At 38.3% G+C, this 27146-nt stretch overlaps 1 protein-coding gene across 4 annotated transcripts; it reads left to right on the top strand.

The window, feature by feature from the left end:
* The first annotated feature begins 3287 nt into the window (after positions 1-3287).
* Positions 3288-17454, top strand: ARRDC3 (arrestin domain containing 3). 4 transcript variants are annotated; one of them, XR_010664416.1, is made up of 8 exons: positions 3288-3816; positions 7778-7859; positions 9765-9912; positions 10935-11037; positions 11396-11652; positions 11982-12144; positions 12379-12571; positions 14691-17454. XR_010664416.1 is itself a non-coding variant. In XM_065944196.1 (8 exons), the coding sequence occupies exons 1-8, from the start codon at positions 3537-3539 to the stop codon at positions 14745-14747; spliced, it is 1245 nt and encodes a 414-aa protein (XP_065800268.1). In that variant the 5' UTR covers positions 3288-3536; the 3' UTR covers positions 14748-17454. The 4 variants fall into 4 exon arrangements, 3 of the variants coding, with proteins under 3 accessions (XP_065800268.1, XP_065801382.1, XP_065801984.1); XM_065944196.1 differs by having other exon boundaries at positions 12417-12571; XM_065945310.1 differs by lacking the exon at positions 9765-9912 and adding an exon at positions 7587-7669 and having other exon boundaries at positions 3697-3816; positions 12417-12571.
* The last annotated feature ends 9692 nt before the right edge of the window (positions 17455-27146 follow it).

The raw sequence follows: 27146 nt of genomic DNA, 5'->3' as shown, positions 1-27146 counted from the left end.
AGTAATTTCGACATATGGCCTCAATATTATATATCTTAAAAGCAATTATCATTTGTCTATTATTGACACAATTGTTGAGCTTGAGTTTCAAACTTTGCACAGTAAAGTGGAACAGCCATGGAATTTAAAATCCAAGAAGGGACTTCCCTGGTGGCCCAGTGGTTAAGACTCCATGCTTCCAATGTAGGGCACACAGGTTCAACCCCTGGTCAGGGAACTAAGATCCCACATGCCATGAAGCCAGGCAAAAAAAAAATTCAAGAAATAAATGCCATAAGAAGAGATTCCTACACAAGTTCAGAAGAAGCTATAAAAGGGGGAGGAGGAACTGGTTATTCTGCCTAGCCAGAATTTTACTCAGCTGTTCCGAGTGAATCTAGTAGAGGGGTTAGAGGAAGGGAAAGGAGACAACACAGCAGTGGGATGTTTCTCTGGGCACAGAAAGGCAGCCTGTGACTCTATTTCGGCCACTGTGAGACAAGTTAACAGTGCGAACAGAAGATGTACTTGACAGGAGTAAAGAGAGTTAGCAGAGTAGGAGGAGACGGCATATGAGACGTTGGCCAGGGTGCAGCAGGAAAAGAGTCTTGATGGTAAAGATGAATAGCTTAAATGTAACACAAAATTCAATTAGGGCCCAGTGCAGCAAGTCCAGAAGCCTGAGACAATGGCTACAGTACCACATTTCAAGCTGGGTAGATATTGAGATAGGGGGTCTTAAAAGGGGGAGGTTATAAAAGTCAGGAGACAAAACGTTAAAACTTAGTCCAAGTGTTTTCACAGAAATGAAAACACAAGCAGGGATTAAGAGGTGCCAGTGTTGTTCATTTGTTGTTTGTTCCCGATGGTTTTATAGCTTGAAGAAACAGGAGGAGGAAAACAAAACTCAAAAAGTAAACTCAAGTTTAGGTGTTTAAGAAATAATCACATGACTGAATCCAAAGAGAATAAAGGTTATAATTAGGGTAAGTGAGTAGGACCTTGAGTCAAAGTGATAGGGGTAAGAATTTCTTGACAACTTGTCAGTTACTAAAGCATTTAGGAAGACACTGTAAAAAGAAAACAGAGAGAAGTAGAAAAATAATGACGAGAATGATTTATAATATCCTAAAAGCGTCACACAGAAGGAATAATGTAATATAATGACAGGATTGAATCATTTAATGGGCTAAAACAATTTTACAAAATACAATTCTTCAGAATTCTTTTTGGTTAAATGGAATTCTAGTTGTCTTAATTTAAACAGCTGACTTATTTTTTCAGAAATAAGTTATACTCCAACTAAAGAGAGATTTTAGTAAAGAGTAAAGAGGTTTTAGTAAAGGAGAAATTTTACTAAAAATTCTGAAGAATTCAATCATTGTTCACTGGCCCTTAATAATTTAAAATAACTTTGGTACTAAGGGCCTCACCATAAACTTCACTTTTAAAATCCACACCCAAAGTCATCTGAACACTAGATAAATAGTTTGACTTTACTGCTAAGCTAACACAAATTCACCACTTTTACCACTAGGTGGCAAGAAAAACCCAAATAGTATCAGTTATCAAGGCCAGTACAAGATCCCAAGTACTTGAACAACTAGAAAAGCCACCAGGTGTCATCCAAGAGGGAAAAAAGACTATTCCCCCTCCCCACCACTGAAATACACGAATTCATAGTTTTAAGCAAAACCATCTAAGCTCTATCAGAGATAAATGTCCAGCCTATTAACTGTCAAAATAGTTTGCATATTTATATTCCATGTAAGCAATTTATATAATGCTCTTGACTCCAAAATGCTGCCTTTCAACTAAAGGCAACAAATTAAACTTAGTTTCTGGATTTAAAAAAAAAAAAAAACAGCAAGACCAATGAGCCCAACAGGTCATGATTTAGAATTTCATCCTATTTAAATACACTGCACAAAATAATTTAAAGTGGTTTACACACAAAAATCTTCCAAAGAGTATTTGGTTATGTATACATAATTTGAGATTCATATTCTTTTCTCCCCATTTCTCTCTTACAGGTAATTTCATTGACTCCATACAATCTAGATAATTTTATGCTGTTAAGCCTTGCTTCCCATGTGATACACCAAAGCACTCCAATTTGTTACCAAAACATTCTCAATAGACAAATGTACTTGCCCTTAAGATAGATGTATTATGTGAATTATTATGTTGAACAGTCCAAAGCTGAAAATTAAAATTAAAGCTTCACAGAATTAAGTCCTAGTTATATAACAAATCATTCTTTAAAAAAAAAAAAAAACCATCCTCTGGGCTTCACTAACTTCTAACAATGATTTTTCAATGCTGCTGTAAACATTGTGTCAGCTAAAACACTATGTCATGCTGCCTTTTATAAGGTGGTACTTTTTTAGACCAATTCCTATTCTTAACCCTATGGACACAGGAATTGCAATCATGTCATACCCCGCAAATCTAGCTGTAGGTGGTGTCTCAAAAAAAGGATGGCTTCTTCCTTCGAGGAAGTGGTCAAACCTTTTTCCCCTGGTGTCATCAAGCAGACATCTTGGTTGTTTTTCATTGCTATCAAATTAAGAGATGGAAGAGAAAGCAGTGGAGGAGAAAGCAAAATATGTACTAAATTATAGAAGCTTCTCTTCCTTACTCCTTATTGCAATCTCTTTTAAGGTTTCGACTGGGTCACTTCCACTCTGCCTACGAGGCACTGGTCTTTTTTTAAAAAACCCAAGCCAAGAATGCTCTTGGCTACTGAACATTATCTCTTCTCTGGTTTTTATTACATTTTCTTTCTTTTGAAATTCGTTAAGATTATGCTCAGCGACCAGCCCTTGCCCAACCGGTTTCTCCCCTTCCCCCATCTCTCTACACACATCACTTTTTCCTCCTCCCATCCAGGCAGTGGGCAAAACTCTGCAGTGCCGGGAACGCACGCTTCGGGCCGGTCACTCAGCAGTTTTATCCTTACTGGCCTTTGCAAACAGCTCCCCACCCAAACCTTGTCCCCCGGTGGCCCCCTCGGCCATCATCTTTCTACTAGAGTGTGCTCGGTAAGGGACTCCGGCTAGCACATCGAGGGTTTACGGTAGCCTGCCTACCAATAGGAGGCCACAATGCAGAGAAGTCTGGTTCAGCCTCCCGGCAGCCCCAGTGTCTTCCTCCCGTGGCTTACACCTACTGTACCCGCGAGCGAGCAAAAGAGCCAGGGAGCGAGCCGGGCGCGGGAGGGGGCGCGCTGGGAGGGCCGACAGCAGCCGCGGCGTGCGCATGCGCACCGGGGTTGTTTTTCACAAAGCGCCTCTTAAAGTGAGCTGGCAGCTTCCAGCCGCCCGTCTTTGTAAGGAGACCACTGAGACTCGCAGGAGCGCGGAGCAGCCAACAGCCTCTGTGCTGCCCTGACTTTTTAAGAAATCTCAATGAACTATTTGTAAAGAATCGCTGATCTGCCTGCAAGCTTTTTGCACGGCAAAGACATCGATCAGTGTTAAGTGAGGATCACATCGTATATGTGATCTTGACTTTTTTTGTCTTACATTATATTTTTTATAGATTTTGTTATAAACATGGTGCTGGGAAAGGTAAAGAGTTTGACAATAAGCTTTGACTGTCTTAATGACAGCAATGTCCCTGTGTATTCTAGTGGGGATACAGTCTCAGGAAGGGTGAACTTAGAAGTTACGGGGGAAATCAGAGTAAAATCTCTTAAAATTCATGCAAGAGGACATGCGAAAGTACGCTGGACCGAATCGAGAAACGCCGGCTCCAATACTGCCTATACACAGAATTACACTGAAGAAGTAGAATATTTCAACCATAAAGACATCTTAATTGGACACGAAAGAGGTAAGTTTTTTTTTTAACATTGTTAAGAAATTATTAGACCTTTCTTTGGAAAGTACCTTTTCGATTTTTCTGAATTAAACTAATCCTGCTCCTAGAAACATATAGCAGTTTGATAAAGGTTAGCAAAGTTAGATTTGTATTCTCCTTGACATTTATCGTGTGTTAAGCCGTAACGCATGCAGGCATCTGCAAAGTGACTGCAAACTGCACTTATTCAACTACCTCTATACCTGGCTTGGTTTGTGCCATACGCATTTGGAATCCATTTCAACCTTACATATAAATTAAAACCGATTCAGTAATTTTACTTATATGTTTTCAAATGAATTGCTAAAAGCTGCAGTCCAATATTAGATTTTCCCCTTATACGCTGCAACCTGAGATCTTAAAAACTAAGCTTCAATGAAGAAATAACACTTTAAAGTGGGTTAATAGGTGTCTTTCATTTTTTAATACTGACACGCAAAAGACTTTTAAAGAATTGACCGTAGTTCTTTAATAAAGGGTTTCTGTGGCTTATTTTGACATATGGTATCAACACCCCACGTGTTTTTTCCCTATTCTTTCCAATTCCTTCAGAAATTTACATCAGGCGTTCTCTACTTTAAAGGACAACACCTATCATGATGATGTGTTAAAAATCAGTTTTAGAAGTCATTAGGGTCAGAAATTTTCTCTTCCGAGCATCATGCCTAACTTTGGAACGTGGATTCAATGAAACCCCTGCCAGTCAAATGGAATTGAAAAGTATTCGGCTCATTGGATTTGATTTTTGGTTAGAAAAGGAAGATAAAGGGTTGTCAAAGGGAAAGGGGGTCCTGAGATTTCCAATCTATTGTTTAAATGGTTACATTGTGGAAATATAGGAGACTCTAAGCTTGTTTTTCTAAGTTTCCACCCTTTGTTAGAAGCGGTTCAATCCTGTTTCGGACCAGTTCTGGGGGGTGGTGAGGAGGGGCGCTTGTTCTGCTCTCAGCAGATTGGTTACACGCGTCAGGTGGTGGCGATGACTTAATTCCTAGCCCAAGAAGAATATAATGTGAAAACTGGTTATGTAATTTTGTGCTTCTCCTTTTTAATGCAGTATTTAGTTCGAATGTTGACGATTTTTCAAAAAATAGAGCACATTTTTAACCTGTTTTTAATTAAAAAATACACACTCATGAGGAAGTGCTAATTGAACTAAGGCAAGTGTAGTAGGGTGCTTTGAGTTACAGCATGAACGCATTATTTTTAACGTATTCAGATTAAATTAGTCTTTTAATTGCGTTTTCAGTTACAGATCATTTGCATCCTGAAATAATTTCTAGTTAGTCTCTCCAAATAGTGACAGCCATAAGAAATGGAACTGCCTAATGACAGTCCTGGTATTGGTTGAACAGGATGCCCAGGAGTTTGTATTTGATCCTTCCTAAACTGGTAGCTTTTTTTAAGATGGGTTAGAAGAAACAGGTTTTAAAGGAGTTGAGGTGTGCAGTGGGGTAAAAGAATAATAATACGACTTACGGGGACAAACACAAATTTCATTGCTTGCGCCACGGTTTATAGTGAAGAACACTGTGTTGCCCCACACCCCACCCCCCACGGGACACCCCTCAAGCGCTTCAAGCATGGACGAGCTCTTCCTTCGGCTTGGAAGAGTTTCAATGACTTTAGAACTGGGACCTCTCAAACTAGCCTGGTATCTGAGGCCCCGCCCCGGGCGGCCGGCGATAGGCGGAGCCGGGTTTGTTAGCCTGTTGCTAAGGCGATGCCAGGCTCTGATTGGATTGGGCGCAGGCGGGTGGGGAGTGAGGGCTCGCCGGCTGGGGCGAGGCTTGGAACCGGCGTGCGCCGGTAAAGGTCTCTCTTGAGCCGCCGCCGCCCCCCGCCCCCGCCCTGGCTTCTGGAAGCGCACGGGGCTCCTGTCACATAACATTCTCTCCCCCACCCCCCTACCTCACCCCGCTTGCAGACCTGAAAAGGGACTTCAGGTTTCAACAGAAAGGAGAGGCAAGCCTTGCAGGCGGCCCTGGGCGCAACTTTTTAGCTGACAGTTCTCTGTTCACGGGGGAAGTTGGGTGGGCCGGGTTAGCCGGACCCCATTTTCCAGGTTTTTCAGGTGGAAGTTGTTAGGCAGCTCCTTTGACCGCTTGTCCCCGCTCCTAGCTAAAACAAAAGCACGTTGCCCGGTCTCTGCAGTCACCAGACGGGCTACCTTGATTTGCCCTGAGGGGAGAGCGAGCCCCCAGGACGGGCCGGGACGGGAAAGTGACACGAACATCGAAGGCAGGGTTTGGGGGGGGGGGGCCCTCGGCGAGTCTTCCCTGCCATCACCACCCCCGCCATTGTTCCCCCACCACCACCGAGCTTTTGCGTCTATTCGACGCCCCCGCCCCCATTTCCTTTGCCGCAAATGTAAAGGTGTCAGGGTGGCCCGAGCCAGATCGAACCGGTCGCCGGCTGGGGCGTGTAAAGCGGAAGCGCTGCAGCGCGCTGGCCCCGCCCGCCGCCAGCAGGTTAGGCTGTGCGAGCGCGAGTGCGAGCGCCGCGCGACATATGCCGTATGTATAGCGGGGCGCGCGGGCGGCGGCGGCGGCGCGCGGGCGGGCCGGCTGGGATCTGCTCGCGCCGGTTTAGGCCGGTCCTCTCCTGCTCCGGTCTAGTTCTTGATTGACAGCCCGGCACTTGTTTACCACGGCGCGGCCGCCGCCGCCGCTCGCCTCAATGAGACTGCTGAGCTGGCACAAAAAGGGAGCGAGAAGGGAAGAAAAGGAGAGACAGGGAGGCAAACTTTGGGCGCCTTCAGGAGGGAGCGGTTTTAAATGGCCCCCAACTCATCAGCCGGTTTTCAGGGCCGAAATCCCGGAGAGAGAATTTGCACGGGGGTGGGGGGAGAAGAAAAAAATACTGCTGACGGAAGACTGAGTCGTGATGGTTATTGAATAAAAAGTATCCACATATAGCCACCTTTTTTCCCCCTCTGAGGGAAGCATCATGTTTTTTGTGTGTATTTATTACTCTTTTAAGGGAAAGTTGAATGATAAAAGCCGTTTCTGATGGTCTCCTAGTTAATGATAAAGGTTTCTACACCAAGGAAACTGCATTAGTAGACATTTATATAATTAAATTACCTAGTTAGAACGCTTCAGAAAAGCATGTTAAGAATCCAGAACCCCCTCCCATATTTCCCTGTGTTTTATTTTTGAGATATTTTGAAAAATCACCTATTTGTTCAAAGGAAATTGGATGTAAACTCAAAGGTCATCCTGTTTTTTTCAAGTATTGGGGAACATCCTTATCTTCGTTTTTCAAGGATGTATGACCTGTTCTTTCCCGTTAGGCATGCACATTGTAAATCTAAGGTACATCTTATATATATGCGAATTTTTAGGTATTAGGACAGACTGAGGTCATAATTTTAGATTCAGTAAGAATTTTTATTTTTGCCTATGAAACCGACATTAAAATCACTGTTCCTTATTTTTTTTTTTAACTCCCAACATCTACTTGACAGTTTTCTAATAGTTTTAGTTTTCACATTCACGTTTTCTGTATCAAAACTGACATTTTTTAAAAGGTTTACGAAATAGTTCTCGTTTTATATATAGGCTTATTAGGATAAATTTAAGTAAGTGATTGAAGACAAAGGTAACATCTTAGTATGAAATACGAGGTCTGAGTCTTATGTTAGCCTGTAGTATATTAGATGTAGATGCTTTGCAGTTTAGGTTGTTTTCCGTTAAAAAATCACCTATGGGGTATAAATATTAATTATCCCCATTCTACAGATGAACCAGCTGAAGACAGGACTCTTATTTTACCAAGAGGAAGTGATGAAGTTGGAATTAGAATTCAGATCTCTCACTCCAAAGTTTGTGGCCTTACCTAACTATGTGAGCATCTTTAAAGGTCTGACACCGCGAAGAGAGCGTGAAGGTTTATTAATAAATTTTTTGTTTTCCTTTTCTGTTTGTTTTAGATGATGATAATTCCGAAGAAGGCTTCAACACTATTCATTCAGGAAGGCATGAATATGCATTCAGCTTCGAGCTTCCACAGACGTAAGTATTTTGTTAACAGGCATTTTTCATAAACATCCTTTCTTTTAAAATGAAACATTGTACATTTAAATATTTTTAGTTTTTTAAAAAAACCCTTTTCATTACTGAAACTTGCTAGAGGAAAACAATGTACTAAAAAAAGGAAGCTATATTTTAATCTAGAGTGGCAAAATTATAGAAAGCAAACCTCAATTCTTAGTGCTCTCAGAATTTATATGGTGTTTTAAAGTATTTCATTTAAAGTGAATTGGAAGGTGCTAGTCAAATGGTAAGCACTTAATAGTTTACCATCAGCATTAGCTGAAAAAAGAGAACATATCAAGTCTGTCATTTAGTAGTTTATAAAAATTAAGTGTTCTATGCTTTCTACCGATGCTTACCAACAGCGGTAAGCTAAGAAGGTCAAAATAATTAGCAATATCCTAACTTGAGAAGTAATGTGTATTTCCAATATGAATTCATTAGCTTCTGTGCAAGGAGCTATTAAGAATGTCACAGGAGATATTGTGACCTAGACTTAAAAGGAAATGTCAATCAGAGATATCTTAAAGTAAGGTCTGGAATATAGTATGAAAGGAAGAAGGAAAGTAAAATATTCATAATGTAATCATAAGGTATTAGATCTGGAAATTATGCAAAAAGCAGTTTTTAAAATAATGCCTTAACAGATATTAAAGCATGCAAAGTGGTACTTGTAATGTTTGTTCTGAAAGATAAACTTGCATTACAGAAGATTTTGTCAAGTGCCAAATGTACATAATTCTGTGTGTTCTTTAATTCTAGTACTTACTATATGTGGATAGAGTTTATAAGGAGTATTTTTTCAGAGCATTTATCATATTGCTAAGAACATTTTTAATATAATACCCTAATTATTTTCTAAGAGAAATATTTTAAGTTTGTAAATACAATAGGGCTAATACAATTGGGCCTGAATATTTTCAAAGGATGAAGATAATTTAATATATATATATTTTTTTAGTTCTTTTGATAAACCACAGTCATTTAAAATAAACTGTAGAAGTCTTGCATAGATCCTGCGTTTTATTTCTCTGTGCTATACAAATTAATGCAGAAGTCTAAAATTTAAAACAAAAAGTAAACACCACTACGCCTCAAAAAAACTAGCACTCTACCTTGTAAATAAATGAACCTTGTGCATTTTTCTGATGAAATTATGAAAAGGAGACTAAATTCACTAAAACAAAATCTTCCACAATTAATACAATCTGAGAGTTGAAAAAGAATTCTAATTCTTTTGATAAAGGTCAACAAGAAATTCTTTTTGAAGTCTATAATGTAGTTAGAAAACATGGCCAAAAGAGTTAGAACATAAGTAAATTAGGAAGTGGGAAAGCATTTTTTGAGAGATCAGTGGACTTAATGAAATGCAAAAAGCTTTTGAAGCCATAAGGATTATTCCAGACCTTTTCTGGATCTTAATTAGTTGCTATAATAGGAAATAGTAATTTTTAGCTAATGAAAAATGGAGCACCATAGGGAGCTTGATCTGAATGTTTAACCAGAGTCTAGAATTTCTCAAGAGAAATAGTTAAACTATTCTTAATTTTATTTTTAAACTGAAGTTTTGATGTTTTCAAAAATGTTCATTTCCAGACTTTGATAATTTTGCCACCAGCATTAAAAGTAGCCTCTTAGTTTAAAGCAATTGTATTCTTCTGGCTTTTTTTTAACCAAATTTCTGCAGTATTTGACAATTATCTATTATTATTTGGAAGGTTTCCCCCCCCCCCCAATGACTTATCCCTTTGGAAATATAAATTACGCCTTCGATACCCCATTGGTGTATAAACATATAATACATTAACACTTCTATGCTGACCTACTGTACAGTTAATTTAAAAGAGGTGTAAGATTAATATATGATCTTTATATTCTGCACAGACCACTTGCTACCTCATTCGAAGGCCGACATGGCAGTGTGCGCTATTGGGTGAAAGCCGAATTGCACAGGCCTTGGCTTCTACCAGTAAAATTAAAGAAGGAATTTACAGTCTTTGAGCATATAGATATCAACACTCCTTCATTACTGGTAAGAATCGACTGAATTCTTCATTCTCTGTTTTTGGCATATAAATACTAAAGAATAATCACCTAAACTATGTATTCTTTACAATTTAAATAGTAACTTTATTTTTAAATTACGTAAATGTTTTCCAAACTACAGTGAAGAGCAATACCAATTAATGCAGAATATGCTCATATTTTCTGATATTGTAATAAATTTAAGTAAATATTTAAAATAAGACCAATATTTGGTATGAAATATCTCTTAACTCAGAAGATAACAAAAGTAACAAAAATAAATCTGTTCCCTGGATAGTTTTAGTGGAAAAGGAACAGTAATATTGATTATTACTATAATAATATCACTTACCTTGAAAAATTATAATCTAAAATTTGTACTGCATTGCATTACTCCAATACAGGGATAGTTGTCAAATCATGGGGAGATTATTATTTTAATGAAAAAACTTAAATTCTGTTTTAAAGAAAATCTTTTTGAATTGCATTTTTTCACAAGTTTCAAATTTGAATTCAAAAACTTTACTTGGTTTAAACAAATAATAACATCTTTACACAAATAAGAATCAATCTTACAAATGAATTTTCTTTTTTTTTATATTCTGGGTTTTACATTCTCAAAGATGTTATCATTTGAGATTATAACCAAGTTGCTTTCTGAAACTGCCTCTTTTTTTTTTTTTTTTAATAAAGGCAGTTTAAATAGAATGTGGAAAGGGTTTTTTTGTTTTGTTTTTTCCTTTTTTTTTAAGTTGGTTTTTAATTACTGTGTATGTAGTGTGTGCTAAAACTATGTTTATGAAATACGTTAAACCCTTTTTTCTTTAATTGAATGGAAACTTGTATAAAGACAGAAATACCAGTATAAATCAAAAGCTATCGGTTAACGGAAAAGTATATTTGCTACAGAAAAAGAAGCAACATTGCTTTTAATGTTAAATTATTCAGGAATTGAGGATTGTATTTTAAAAGTTTTATTCCTTTCTCAATTCATACCTTGATCTTTTTCTCTAAATTTATATCTTACAGTCACCCCAAGCAGGCACAAAAGAAAAGACTCTCTGTTGCTGGTTCTGTACCTCAGGCCCCATATCCTTAAGTGCCAAGATCGAAAGGAAGGGCTATACGCCAGGTGTGTATGCGGTGGGCTCCCACTGAGACGGGGCTTTCTTCACTTAACTGTTGTGCGTGAATTTACATTTTTTTCTACTAAATGCAAAGACGATACAGTATTCTTTGGTAAATTGTCATAAATTGTGCTTATCCAGTTTCCTTTTGTAAATTGGGATGTAGTCTTGTTTTTTTCAATAGCTGCTGTAAATGTGTAGTTGGTTTTTAGAAGTTACTTGCCGCTCTTAGGGTGGCTTCTTAATCCACATGGTTCACTGAACTTTCAAACTTTAGTTCAAGAATCTGCATTTGTTTTGGGGTTGATTAGTTGGTTTTTAACAGTAGATATATATATTTTTTTTTTTTTTTTTTTCATGTAGGTGAATCAATTCAGATATTTGCTGAGATTGAGAACTGCTCTTCCCGAATGGTGGTGCCAAAGGCAGCCATTTACCAAACACAGGCCTTCTATGCCAAAGGGAAAATGAAGGAAGTCAAACAGCTTGTGGCTAACTTGCGTGGGGAATCCTTATCATCTGGAAAGACAGAGACGTGGAATGGCAAGTTGCTGAAAATTCCACCAGTCTCTCCCTCCATCCTCGACTGTAGTATAATCCGTGTGGAATATTCACTAATGGTACGTACAGATTTAAGGGTTTGGAGTGGATGTTTTTTGATATCTTAATGTCATAAGGGTATCATTTTTGTCATATCTAGAATATGATTTTTTTTTATTCCATATATGATATATATAGGTATATGTAATTCTTTGTATAACTTGGACTATAATTTCTAATTTTACCTGAGGTCAGTGCACCATATACTAGTGTACATAATGGAGAAACTTTTCAAGTATATCATTAAAAAATGAAGTAAATGAGGGCCTCAGATGACAATAGATTGGGTTATTCGTTTTTAAAAAAGAAATAGTACTTGACATTCTAAACCTTTCTTTTCATTGTTTAGGTATATGTGGATATTCCTGGAGCTATGGATTTATTTCTTAATTTGCCACTTGTCATTGGTACCATTCCTCTACATCCATTTGGAAGCAGAACCTCAAGTGTAAGCAGTCAGTGTAGCATGAATATGAACTGGCTTGGTTTATCCCTACCTGAAAGACCTGAAGGTAATAATTTGATAATGTGTATCTAAGCTTACTCTGGTATTTGCAAGAAAATAATTTTGCTTCTGATATTTCATGATTAGATAAAATTTGTCTGCATTGAAGAGTGGGGTGTGCCCCTAATGTTAGGTTTAAAATGTATATCCCCCTAGTTTTAATCACAAGACAGATTATTATTATTTTACTTTGACATTCCTTTTTAATACCTTCTATTCTGTGTATTTTGACATGCATAAGAACATGCTGTTCGAATTGCGTGTATCTTTTTCCTTCAGCACCACCCAGCTATGCAGAAGTGGTAACAGAGGAACAAAGACGGAACAATCTTGCACCAGCAAGTGCTTGTGATGACTTTGAGAGAGCACTTCAAGGACCACTGTTTGCATATATTCAAGAGTTTCGTTTCTTGCCGCCACCTCTTTATTCAGAGGTAAGCATCACACCCTCAAGTACAAAATGGGCTGACTCTTTAGTAAGCAGTATTGCAGAGTTTCTGAAAATACAATTAGGTTTTGATATCATAGTAAGAGAGAAGTAAATAATTTTGAACAACAGATTAAAAGTTAGGTCACGATTGTCAATACAGTCTCACCCAGACATTGGACTGGTCTCTTATATTATTGGATAAATAAAGATAATGATCTAACCCCATGCTTGTAACATGTTAGTTAAAGGAATAAATATTTTAAAGCATCTGTAGAACTAGCATTTGCAGCCATTGATTAAATAGCTAGAATTTATCTTACTCGTCATCCTTTTTAATTTTCGTATTTCAACATTCTCAGTGATAGGGGAAAATAACATTTGCAGTAACGTACTTAAACAGCATTCCTACACTGTTAGATTATTTTTATTCATCTCAAGTAACTGAGCACTTATATGAATAAAACATGGCCCTTATTTGGGAGAAGCATATAGACTGGTGAGAAAAAAACAAACTTAGAAGCAAAATATTACATAACAACGTGATAGGAATGCACAGTTCATTTAAGGAGCAGCTTATTGGGTCTTGAGAATCAGGAGGGGCTTCCCCGAGAAGGTGATTGTTAAGCTGATTCTTAAAAAGTAAGTTTTTTCAAATGTAGAATATTCCAGGCAGGAAGAAAAATATACGCAAAGGAAAGGAGTTGGGAAGAAATCCAGCAATTTCAGGATACTTCAGAATATATATATATATATATATATATATATATATATATATGCATATATGTAGTATGCATTGTAAGAGACTTCTAGAATTGGTCTTGATAATAATATATTACCAGATAATTTTTTGAATCATTAGAATCAGCTTTTGCTTTTTGGTTGCTATAGTTTAGACAGCTATTTTGCAGTGAAATACTACTCCCAAGAAACAAGAGGGTTGTTTCACTCTTCAACAAGTTGCTTTTATTTTTTTCCGCCTTAATACCATGACTAGAAGAGTCAGTTTTCCTTTGGATGTGATTAATATGAAATCCACTGTATTCATTGATTATAGGATGTTCCAAAATCTGTTCTGTTCTCTGCAAATTCTTGTTTGGACATAGTTTTTTTGTTTCACTATTTCAGTTCATGAAATTTTTCATTAAATGCTAAAAGTATCCTCCCACTTTTTAGAAATACTGTCACTACATTTTTATTTTGACATTTCTGTCTTGCTTATTAATAAGTCCCTCGTTTGTGATTTGATCTGAGGCTTCCTAGTTGTACAACAGGCATTTTTAAAGAATGGCAATCTTAAGTATCCACTTTTAAGCAATTTGTCATAAAATTCTACCTTCTTTTAAAATGAACTAAAGCTAAATAAAGGAATATAAAACTTTTAAAAGCCTAAATTAGTTCAGGATATGATTTAATTGTTTAACATCTAGCCACATTTAGGGATGGGGGAGTTCTCGATTGTATTAAAGCTATTTTGAATTTTTTTTTTTCTATAAAGGATAGTCATTAAAAAGAAAAGTGTAAGTGCATATGAAAGTCACTACAGAAAGAGGCAAAATGGGATGCCTCTGGAGCATTTGGGTTCATCATTCTTATTTATTGATGCACACTATTCCTAGGCCCTCTCTGGAGCTTTACTCTTAGGAGCTATCACCTTAAGTAAGCACCAAGAACATTGTTTACACAACTACATTCTTCCCAAAGCCTAGGGAAAACATCAGTTGACTTTTTTGTAACAAGATGAAATGGAAACTTTACAGGAGAAAATCATTGCTATGAAAATGTTGGCCAGTATATATTTAAGTCCTAAGTTCTATTAAATGCTGAATAAAGCTCCTGTTATCTGATAAAATATTACCCTTAGCTTTTGTCAAATAAAACTATCCTGGCATACCTTTACAATGTAGTTGTTAATCTAGTAATTGAATAGCAAGTACTTCATAAATGATACTAATCCTCTTTCTTCCACATACAAGCCCTTTATGTTCATTCTGATTACATTTCTCAATGTAATCAGATTTCTGATTACAGCATTCAAAACATTAGCCTGTTTGCTACATCCTTACTAAAAGCTATCAGTTAATTTCGGTTTTCAGGTTTTTGTTTTTGTTTTTTTCCCTTTCTAGATTGATCCAAATCCTGATCAGTCAGCCGATGATAGACCATCTTGCCCCTCTCGCTGAAGGAATACTTGGTTAAATCAAGTTGATGTGGGTTCCGAACTGTATCTCTTCCCTTCCCGGCTGAGGACAGAGAAGTATCTTGGAGACATGTTTTCAGAGGAAGTGGAATAGCTTTTGCCCAGAAAAATGGCAAACATGAAACAACCAGTGATCACGCTTTAGAAGCCTACAGCAACATTCTGGGACTGCTCCAACCTGCTTGAAGATCTAAGCTTTTCTCCTTTAAAACTGGCACATACTAAGAGCAGTCTCCTTAGCCTATGGTCATACGTGTCAAGACACCACGTTGTAAAGAGGGATGATTTCCTCCTTTTGATTTGAAAATTTGCACATGCTCAATGCTTACATTGTGCGGTTCAATGTCACTACAGCTTTTTTTTTCCATTTATGCCAGACTCTTGATACTCTTTTAAAACTTGTTTGTGGTGAGCACAACAAGGAACAAAAGAAAGCTTTGAAAGAAACTTTAACATGAAAAAAAAATGCACTGACATTTTTTTTTATTATTTAATATAGCCTGGACTTTACCTGCGTATGCACATGCTCAGAATTGTCCTACTAGGCTGACCATGTATCACCTCTTCAGCTTGGATCCTATTGTGGATTTATTTACAAACATCAAATGCCTTCAAGCCAATCCTTCTTGCTGTATGTTTGCAGCCTACTGTGGTAGATAAGCAACAGATATGTGGGAAAAGAGATGAGAGGAGGAAGCTAATAAGAGACTTTGTCAAGATTGTATACCTTCTTGGTTTCTTTTAAGAATTTGTTGCCTTTCTACTATTACAGCAAAGCAGCATTTTGTTACTGACTGCCTAAAATCACTTAATCTCAGGTGAACGCATCACTTGCCAAACTGTTGGAATGCTATTTGTGTTTTGTTGCACTGTTGAGTTATTTTTTTGTTTGTTTGGTTGGCTTTTTGGAGAGGGAAATTTGAAAAAGGGACATACACAAAAGTGATAACCCACCCGCATTCCCTTCTTATCATTACATATAAGAAGAAGCTAGCAGAGCTGAGAAATGGAGTCAAGATAGGCAGTATGGCAGGCACCAGCAAAGAGTTAAGGGCTGTTGCTCTTACAAGTTATTGTTATTTTTTATTATTATTTTAAAAGTATGAAAGTTTTCCAGTCACTGCAAAGGAGGAGATAGTGCATTTATTTTTATACAGAGTTACTTAATTACCTCCAAAACACATATGTTGGAAATCATTTTTGCTGGTGCAGGGTATTTCCATGAGCAGGAATATGTATGTTCAGATTATGACAGAGCTCATTTTATACATCTCCTGTCCTGCTCAAGCTTGACAGCTTGAAAGCCCCAGTATATTATAAAAGTATAGAATGTCAAAATCACAAATACTAGACTATTTGTTGAAATAGTAATTTTTATATTTTTCTGGTTTTTTTTTTAAACAAAAGTATGTTTTTTCCATAACCTAAAGAAGATTTTGCTAAACGAGAGAAATCATTCACTTTGAGTATATATAGTTATGAAGAACGATCACATCAGTAAATTACAGAATGTATGAAAGATAATTTCCAGTTGACTCATAAATATACCAGCATTCATGAAGACCCTTAAAACTGCATTTTCCAAGGTACCAAGTGTACTGAATGTCTTTATTTTAGAAGGATTACGGCTCTGTTTTTTGTTTTTTGTGTTTTTTTTAATGAAAATCGGCATCTCTGATGTTGCAACATATGTGTGAAATGGGTCTTACATCTATCCTGCCATTTAATCCCACAGTTAATAAAGTGGCTGAAAATAATAGTAACTCTGGCTTGGTGCTTGACCTGGTTAAATACTGTCTTAAAGCTTCATACAAAACAAACAGGCTTTTCCATAAGTGGCCTTTAAGAAAACATGGAAGACACTTCATGTTTGAAAAATGCTGACAGGGTGAAGAAAGCCCATGTAAAAATGAATCGCGTTTTAAGTGATTCGGTTAAAGGGTTTGGGCTCCCGTAGCAAACTAATACTAGATAATAAGGAAATGGGGGTGAAATATTTTTTTATTGTTGTTAAATCATTTTGTGAATGTCCCCCTCAAAAGAAGCTAATGGAATATTTGGCATAAAGGGCATTTGGTGGTTTTATTTTCGTTGGGGGTTGGGGGGGGATTGTCAGAAAATCCCTTTTCTTTTCTCTCTTCTTACGTCTAACTGACTAGGGAACAATTGTTGATATGCATAGCGTTGGAATACTTATCACCATGTACTCTTATAAATAACACATGAGGAAAGAATGACCAATATTCTAATAATTGGCACTGGGTCACAAAATGTAATACAATTTTAAATATATAAAACTTTATCAAATAAAGTTTTATTTCCCCCATTATTCCTTTACTTTCTTACTTAGAGGCATTACTCTTTTCTAAATATTGGTCAATTCTTGATATAAGATGTGAGCTTCACAGGTGTATTCCAGTATTCAAAGATAGATTCCTGATTTTTCAATTAGGAAAAGTAAAATCCAAAATGTTAGCAAAATGAAGTGCAATATTAAATGTTTGCTTTATAGATTATATTCTATGGCTGTTTGTAATTATCTTTTTTTCTTCTTTTTTATTTGGTGCTGAATATGTCCTTGTAGGCTGTTTTAAGAAAACAACATGTGGGAAATGATTTAATTTTTCCTATTGCTCTTCCTTGTGGAAAATAAAAGTGTTTCTTTTTTTTTTTTTTTCTTTTTTCTAAAATTGTTTGGAGATTTATTTGAATTTTAATCATTTCAGTAACTCATCATACATGCAAACACTATTAAGACTACAATTAGGGAGTTCCATGGTGGTCTAGTGGTTAGAATTAGGCCCTTTCAATGCTGTGGCCCAGGTTCAACCCTAGTCGAAGAACTGAGATCCTCCAAGCCATGTGGCGTGGCCAAAAAGTTAAAAAAAAGACTACAATTAAATTCTTATTTTAAGCCATGCTGGATAAGAATTGTTTCTAGATCTTGAGAGGCGTAGAGGAATTTTTAATATAAATTATCATTGTTTTACTTAATTCGTTAAGTGATAGATGCTTTTTTTATAAAATTTAAAAGTTTGATATATGTTTCCATGTATATATGAACCAAATTGAACCAGCTATGTTTTCACTTTTCAGGTACTAATTCCTCTCTCTGATGTGTCCCAAGTTTCTAGTATTTCAAGAGCACATAAATTTAGAAATTGTATTAATCTAATGTTAAAACAATTCTTCTAAATGTTAAAACATTTTTTTTTCCTCAAAGAATGTCTGGATTTTATAGTGATTTGTAACATTAAGAAGTAACATTTGGAATCACGTAGAAGTTATCTTCTTTAACAGTGTTTATATACTCTTGGATGAGCTATCAAGTTGTATATGTACATTACTATATGATTCTCCCCTATTGTAAAATGTATATATACATGGAAGAAGTGTGTTACAAAGAGACATTAAGAGACATATACAATCGATTTTATAGCAACACACTATCATCCTTGTTATGTAAAAGCAGTCTGCACAATATTTTAATACAATAAGGAAGTAAAAATGACTAGGAGAGGAATCATGAGAAGGGAACATCTGTGTTCTGGGTTCTTTGACTTTAGATAAAACTTTGTACAAGATGGAATTTTGATTTCTTCATCTACAGAGTGAAAAAGTAATGATGCTCGATGTCAGTTGCTGAAACGTTGGAAATTAACCATGTTACTTCTAAATTTGCATTTGAATACTTCTAGTTCAGTACATGCCTCAAGTTACATAAAAGTGAGTTGCCTGGGTCTAATCTTTTCTTATATCATCTCAGTTCAGGTTAGTCGCTCAGTCGTGTCTGACTCTGTGACACCATGGACTACAGCAGGCCAGGCCTCCCTGTCCATCACCAACTCCCGGAGTTTACTCAAACTCATGTCCATTGAGTCGGTGAAGCCATCCAATTATCTCATCCTCTGTCATCCCCTTCTCCTGCCCTCAATCTTTCCCAGCATCAGGGTCTTTTCCAATGAGTCAGTTCTTTGCATCAGGTGGCCAAAGTATTAGAGTTTCAGCTTACTTAGCAAGTTACCTGTGTCATTAATTTATTGAATGGTCAACATTGGTATATTTATCAGGACTTTTGAAAATTGTAACAGGGAGAAACTCAGACTAGCTTAAATAAAACATGTTAAATAGTAATTCCAGAGATGAACTGTATTAAGCACATTTGGATCCAGAAATCCAAATACTATAAGGATACACTTAGCTCTGTTCACTCACCTTGTTTGTATTACCATTAGTCTGTCTTATCAGACTCATTCTCTGTTAGATGGGTCAGGAAAGATGGCCTCAGCTTTTATAGCTCACAGAAGAAATGTTACCTTAAGCCCCCAAGACATTTGTCAGGGAAACTCCTAATTGACCAGTACCTTGGTCATGTTCCATGCTACCTAGAATGGATTTCCCAAATTTCTGAAAACTTGGTTTCCAGAAGAGAAAAAAGTGAAAGTCGTTCAGTTATGTCCCACTCTGCAACCCCATAGACAATACAGTCCATGGAATTCTCCAGGCCAGAATACTGGAGTGGGTAGCCATTCCCTTCTCCAGGGGATCTTCCCAACTCAGGGATTGAACCCAGGTCTCCCACACTGCAGGCGGATTCTTCACCAGCTAAGCCACAGGGAAAGATCACTATATTTTTACTGTTAAAGTGTTGTTCAAAGCAGCAATAATGGCATCATCTGAGAAGAGGAAAATATCAAGATCTGTCTCAGAGTATTGACCCAAAGCACCTGTTGACATGACTCCCAGGTAATTTGTAAGGACAACAGTTTGAGAAACCAGCCCATGAAACAAAAGTATAAAATGGAAGCAATAGGCAAATTTGTTCTCATGAATACCAAGGTGTAATTGAGTTGAGGATTTGGGGCACTTAAGAAGTGAAAAATAAACCTGCCATTTCAAATCCCACAGCGTATTCATGGCTTGATATTTTTGAGACAGATCTTTGTAATTACGGAGATGCTAGCAGTTACTATACCTTTAGAACCCTCACATCTACAATCAGCATTTCTCAAAGCTCTTCCATGACTGATTTTGCCTTTTCATGATATAAATCAATACAGAGGGGAAATACATTTTTCAAGTCATGAGAAAAAAAAACTTGATAAATTTTATTTTGACTTTTGAGGATTGTAAGTCTGAAATCTTACAATGAAAAAACATTTTTAGGAAAATAACCAGAAGATGTATATACACGAATATGGAAAAGTCCAGGACAACTAGTATTTTAAAAATCCAAAAGCACATGCCCAAATGGAAAGGGAACCAGTAACGCTGTCTGACTGTGGAACAGCACAAAGGTAAATATAAAAGAACTTTTTTTCAAACTAGCTTCACAAATGCCAACGTACGCAAATAATGTCAAGATATTATACAGAGCCAAAAAGCAATAAAGTTGCTTTAGAATAGTTCCTAGCATTTATATGTCAAAAGTATATAGTTTGATGCGATTCACACCTAGATTAAGAAGTTTCTGGGGCTTCCCTGGTGGCTCAGTGCTAAAGAATTTGCCTACAATGCAGGAGATTCAGGTTTGATCCTTGGTCCTGGGAGATCTCACATGCCTTGGAACAATGAAGCTCATGCACCACAACTACTGAGCCTGGGTTCTCGAGCCCACAAGCCACAACTACTGAGCCCACAGGCCACAACTACTGAAGCCCGCACACTCTAGAGCCCATGCACCGCAACAGGAGAAGCCCGAATACCACAAGAAGAGCGTAGCCCCTGCTCGCCGCAGCGAGAGAAAAACCTACACAGCAATGAAGACCCAGTACAGCCAAAATAAACCTTTTACAGATAAGAAAATGTGTTCCCTAATCAAGAAAATTATTTTAAAAAATAACTGATAAGTCATAGCTAAGTCAACTGGAAGTGGACTTTTGCTAGTTCTAAATTCAAGACTTACATAAGTTCTCAACATTAATTTCCAGTCTAAACACAATAATCATTACCTCTGGGCACTGACTGGTAAGTCTCTGGGAACACTAATAAAGTTAAAACAATGAGAACATCATTTTGTATAATTTAGAGGTCTGTTTCCCAGTTACATAGTCTTACCAGTGAACAGAAGAATGTGAAAGATTAAAATATACTCTCCTAGTTTTTAATCCTATAAGATGGTGTTAATTTTGCCAACTCATAGATCCAATGGTAATGATACAAATAGTGAAAGTCAAAGTATTACTCTGTTACTGTTTTAGATGATATGAATTTTTGCCAAAAGCTATCTGATCCTTATTGAATATAGGAATTCAGATTTAAGTCATTTTTGTTAAATGAATTAATAGCTTACACAATGATATAAATGCAAAAAAAAAATGCTAGAATGAGCCAGTTTCTGCTCTCTTTTTTTCTTTTTTTTTAGAAAATCAGCATCTCCATCTTCTAGTGCAAGGCCCACTTTGATAATCTAGACGTTTTGACAGGTCTGAATCCCACAAAGTGTACCCAAGATGTTTAGACTAATTAGGAAAATAATAGGAAACTCAAATTCAGCACGAGGATCATGCAAACAAACAGTATGCTGGCAGCCTATAAAAGCATACCCAGACCATACTACAACAATAAAATCACACAGGCTGTTCTCCAAATCGTCAATTCCAAAATTACAATAGCAGCGTTGGTGGTATAGTGGTACACATAGCTGCCTTCCAAAATTACAAAAAGCAGAGGAGAAAATGTTCCCTCCCCTTCACTATTTTTCCTTCCATTTGGAAAACCAATCCTACAAAACCCTAGAGAAGAAATAGCCATGGGAGTGCATGCTGTGTAGGGAACCCGTAGACAAATGCCGCAGACTGCAGAGCTTTTATGAGTCCTTGAGCAGACTGATCCGGAAAAGCCAAATAAATTGCCATGTTACACTGCCAAGTGTATTCATTTCCTATAGCTGCCTTAACAAAGTACCACAAACCAGGAGACTTAAAACAACCACAGTTAATTCGCTCACAGTTCTGGAGGCTAGAAGTACAAAATGATGGCAGGGCCATGTTTCATCTGAAGCCCAAAGAAGAAAATCTTTTCTCTCTTCTTCTTGCTTCTGGTGGTAGGAGGCAGTCTTGGGGCTACCTTGGCTTGCAGATGCCTCACTGGAATGTCTGCCACTGTTACCTAATGGCCATCATCTCCCTATGTGTCTCTCTCCCTTCGTATGGCATTCTCTCTGACTCTCTTTTCTCATTAGGACACAGTCATATCGGATTAAGGACTCACCTAGCCCAGTTTCTGTTAGTCACTCAGTTGTGTCTGATTCTGCAAGCCCATGGACTGTAGCCCACCAGATTCCTCTGTCCGTGGAATATTCTAGGCCAATATTCCAAGAATATTGGAGTGGGGTGCCATTTCCTTCTCCAGGGGATCTTGCCAACCGAGGGATCGAACCTGGGTCTCCCTCATCGCAGGCATATTCTTTACCATCTGAGCCACCAGGGAAGCCCTGCCAACAAAGGTCCATATTGTCAAAGCTATGGTTTTTCTAGTAGTCATGTACAGATGTGAGAGTTGGACCGTAAAGAAGGCTGAGCACCTAGGAATTGATGCTTTCAAATTGTGGTGCTATAAGCCTTTTCCAAATAAGCTCACTTTCTGAGATGTTGGGGATCGGGTCTTCAGCATATCTTTTTAGGAGACAAAATTCAACCCATAACACCTTCCTTCACACCAAAAATGAAACCATCATCACAATATATCATTTTTAAGGAAAGGCTACCACTTTTGGGGGGCCTGTTGAGAGGCTGTGGTAGGCAAGAATTCATCTGAGAGGTAAGAAACCTAAATTGTGATCCACAGACACCAAGAAGGTGAATGAACTTGAACAAGTCATTTGAGTTTTCTGGTGCCCCCATTTCCTGTTTCCTCATTTAAGAAAAAGAACTCTTTGGGGACACTTCCAACAATACCTTTCTACTTGGGTTACCTGATATAATGGAGTGAAAATACCTTGTGTTCGGACTCTAGGGTTTCTAAGATTTTATATTGTTACAAAAACAATACTGTAGCTTTTAAAACTTGTACAATTGAATTTCACCCTCAAAAATAGTTTGTAGTAGTATGTAGTGCATTGTGTGTGCACATTCAGTTATTCGGTCATGGCTGACTCTTTGCTACCCTGTGGACCGTATTCCACCAAGCTCTTCTGTTCGTGGGCTTCTCCAGGCAAGAATGCTGGAGTGGATTGCCATGCCCTCCAGGGGATCTTCCCTGGAGCAATGAAGAGTGGCAGAAGAAGCTTTGCTAGCTCATCTGCCACTCACCTCCTGCACCGCACTTTCTGATAGGCCACAGACTGGTACCTCAGTTTCTTCATTCTTCAACAGTAAAAGTGAAACTTTTCCAGGACTTTTGCAGTTTCTTGTAGACAAACCTCTTTCTTACCCAGTGGGTAGGAACTCAGGTGTGACCCTGCTCTCAGAGTACCACATACTCAGACTATGTGATTTGATTATTAAGGGATTAGCCTTTCTTATTTAAAGTAACTAGAATTCTCAATTCTCGCACAAAAATTTGTGTTTTTATCTACTATTGAGCTGTTTTAATACATATTCCTAATGCTCTGAGGAATAATTTTTAAATTTTTAATATATGACTACTAAATGAGAAATATATTCAGTTTTGTAAGATTTATGAGAGCAAACATTAATTTATAGAAAGAGCCACTGAGTCTGAGTTGGTATGAGTCAGAATAGAGTAGAACTTCTTCTGGAGAAGATTTGGCTAATACTCAGGAGCAGCTGCTTCCGAGATATGGCTCAGATGGTAAAGAATCTGCCTGTAATGCAGGAAACCAGGGTTCGATGCCTGGGTCAGGAAGATCCCATGGAGAAGGGAATGGAAACTCACTCTGGTATTCTTGACTGTAGAATTCCATGGACAGAGGCAGGCTACAGTCCATAGGGCAACAAAGAGTTGGACATGACTGAAGTGACTTAGCATGCACACACACAGGAGCAGCTGCAAGGTCACCTGCCTGCTTATTTAGGGTGAAGACACTAGTGACCCTGGCTTCCATAAAAGGAGGGAGGGAGATAGATGATAAGTCAAGGGAAATTGAGTATTTCTCTGTTCATCTTAAGGTAGTTTACTTCAAAGATAATCTTCAATTTAGTGTTAACACTAGATTATTTCAAGGGGAAAAAGTGCACCTAGGATATTTCTATCTGGGACAATGCTACTACGGTACAAAGTAGAAAAACCCGGGAAAATGCAGGATAAAGTTTGAGCTACAATTTCCCCTTATTACACAGTGAAATTTCCTTCAAAAATACCCTTCGCTTGGTGCTAATGGAATACAACATAATAGAGTTTTGTTACCTTAGGGCATTAACTACACCACTCTATGCCTCTTTGACAGTTAGCTTTCCTGATTCAATAAAGAAGAAAATTGCTCCAATTTGAGGAAAATCTATTAACTCGTTTCATTCTCTAAGGTACCATTCTTCCATACGCTGAAGAACTAGCTTACAAAATAACATGATAGAAATTGAAACACTCTGACCAGGTAGAACCTGGTCACATTCCTAAACTAGGGGAAAGATTGTACGTCTGTCTGCCTTCATCTTTTCCCTAAGCCCACGTGGAATGATTTGTGAAGTGTAGAAATGGTACACGTGTGCTTTTCTTTGGCCTGTCTTTCAAATACCAACCTATGAAGCTCCTACAATGTGTCAGGTACCCTGCAAGCTCTCTTTATGTACATTGTCTTATTCATCCTTATAGCCACTTTCAAAGATAGCTATTACATGTCGTAGTTTTTAGTTGGGGAAACTGTCTTCAAGAAAGTTTGATCAAGGCCCTCCCTGTTGGCTCAGGGGTAAAGAATCCACCTGCCCAATGCAGGAGACATGATCCAATTTCTGGACCAAGAAGATGCCATGGAGCAACTAGGCCTGCGCCCTAGAGCCCGGTATTTTAAATCCTGAGTATTTCAACTACTGAGCCTGGGCCCTAGAACCCAAGTCCGTGTGCCCTGGAGCCTACGCTCTGCATCAAGAGAAACCACCACCATAAGAAGCCATGCACCGCAAATAGAGTAGCACCCCCTCACCACAACTAGAGAATGCCAATTCATAGCAACGGAGACCCGACACAGTCAAAAATAGAGAAATAAAAATTATTTTAAAAGAGAGAGAGAAAATTTTGAGCAACTGTCTCAAACCACACATCTATCCCATTAAAGACCTGTGACTCACATCCAGGATTGTGTACATTTAAAGCCCTGGGATTTTGCTGTAACGCTGCACATATTATCAGTGAACCCTTTATCTGAACCGAGGCTTTGTCTTCAGAAAGCCCCCAGTCAGCATAAAATTCATTCATCCTCACAAGGACCCCTCAAGAACTAGACACTATAGTGCTAAACGTTGCAAGTAGGAAGGCAGAAGTGGTTGGGTGCAATTGTAGGCGGCCCTGAGCTCTGAGGGGACAAGTAGGAAGTTTCAGGCAGACCACTAAGTGTTGCCTTCACTGAGGGAGCCAGAGCCCGACTGTCAGCAGCAGCTGCTGGTACAGGAGAAAGGTCAGTGAGAGTGGAACTGCCACGGGGAGAGTCCACGGCGGGCCCAGGAGACGGGACCTGACTCCAAGGGGAAAACTAGGTCATAGCCCAGCGCCTCTGTGCTATTCTCTCCCAGGCTCCCTGCCCGCTGAGAATGTCTCAGTGAATGTACCTGGACTGGTCTCATAGTCAGATGACTCCTTTGAAAACTGAACTAATTAATCCCTTTTTTAGCTAATCACTTCTTCAGTGTGTGTATGTGTGTGCATGGGTGTGTGAGTTGCTCGGTCATGTCCGACTCTTTGCAACCCCACGAACTGTAGCCCGCCAGGCTTCTCTGTCCATCAAACTCTCTAGGCAAGAATATTGGAGTGAAATGTCATTCCCTTCTTCAGAGGATCTTCCCAACCCAGGGATCGAACCCTGGTCTCCTGCATCACAGGCAGATTCTTTACCGTCTGAGTCACAGGGTTGAGTAACAAATAATGCTCACAGCACTCAGTTCAGTGGAGGTGGGAAAGCTCCTTGACTTCCAAATCTTCCCTGATGCCCACAAGGCATTTTGGATTTGAAACTTCTAAAATTTAGTCATTCAATCATTAAGTCAAACAACAAATATTCATTATATGTGGCACTAAGTGTGTACCCTGAGAAAAATCAGAACTAAACCCATTAAAATTTCAATAGCATTACACCACTAGCCCATTTGCTGTTGCTAGATCCCTCAGGGCAATGAAGATGGCTAATAGTCCTTTGCTTTCCATACATCTCTCTACATATTTTCTCAAAGAAATCTTTCATTTCCCTAGCTTCAACTATCAACTCTATGATAGTGACTCAAATTACCATTATCTCCGATCCTACTTTCCCCCATCTCTTTGCTCTTATTCCAAAGACGTTACAGACATTTTACTCAGTAAAGTCTTCAGTTCCTAAAAGTTGGCATTTCCAAAAAGAACTCGTCTTTCCTCATGTACCTAACCTGCCCCCACCCTTATTACCTTTCCTTTATCTGGAATTTCTGATGTCTGTTAAAAAGAATTGCTCTCCTCACCCATTGACTCCTTGCCTCAGTTACTGAGGTTTTCCCCATGCCAGTAAGCTCTATGAAGTTTTCTCCGTCTTCTCAGTAAGATCTCCAGGGTCCATATCCCTGTTCTTCCATTCCTGTTGCTACCCTCCTCATCTAGGTTTTCATCCTCTCACCCAATTCTTACTTCTTTCCACCCATTTTAAAATCCCATTTTCCCCCATTTTCATTTCTGGATCATTCCAAGCCCTCATGGATCCCTGATACTCTGGAGTTTCCTCAGCATTTATTCTAGTTTATGATATCCTGGTCTTAGCTCCCCTGTGAGTATTTTATCCCACCCCACCCTACTCTCAACCTTCATAATGCCTGATCCAGCTGTTCCAGGACAGATGCTCAAAAAACACCAGGCAATAGTTAACATTTAGACACTGCTATGTACTGAATGCGCCCTGCCCTCTCCAGTTCTTGTGTTGAAGCCATAAAATCCAAGTCATGCATCTGAAGACAGGGTCTTCAGAAGGATATTAAAGGTAAACGAGGTCTTAAGGGTAGGGCCCTGTTCTGAGAGGACTAAGGCCTTGTAAGGATGAGAGGTCTCATCGTGTGTCTCTCCCTTCCTCTCTCTTCCCCCCACCTCCTTCTCTCTCTGTGCATGTGGAGAAACAGCAAAAAGGCAGTCTTCTGCAAACCCAGAAGAAAGCTCTCCACAGAACCCAGCCACGCTAGTACCCTGATCTTGGACTCCCCAACATGTAGAACTGTGAGAAAATTAACTTCCGTGGTTTAAGTCAGCCAGTCTACCTTATTTTGTTACTGCAGACCTCTTAGCCATGAGGTATGAGGTGGCGCTAGTGGTA

Source organism: Muntiacus reevesi, chromosome 1, assembly GCF_963930625.1.
Source record: "Muntiacus reevesi chromosome 1, mMunRee1.1, whole genome shotgun sequence".
Lineage (NCBI taxonomy): Eukaryota > Metazoa > Chordata > Mammalia > Artiodactyla > Cervidae > Muntiacus > Muntiacus reevesi.
This window is presented reverse-complemented; position numbering and strand designations above follow the sequence as displayed.

Coding starts and splice junctions, on each gene's coding strand:
- ARRDC3 (XM_065944196.1), top strand. CDS start 3,537: ATGGTGCTGGGAAAGGTAAAGAGTTTGACAATAAGCTTTGACTGTCTT. Junction 7,860..9,764: donor AGCTTCGAGCTTCCACAGAC/GTAAGTATTTTG, acceptor TATTCTGCACAG/ACCACTTGCTACCTCATTCG. Junction 12,145..12,416: donor CCTACCTGAAAGACCTGAAG/GTAATAATTTGA, acceptor TTTTTCCTTCAG/CACCACCCAGCTATGCAGAA.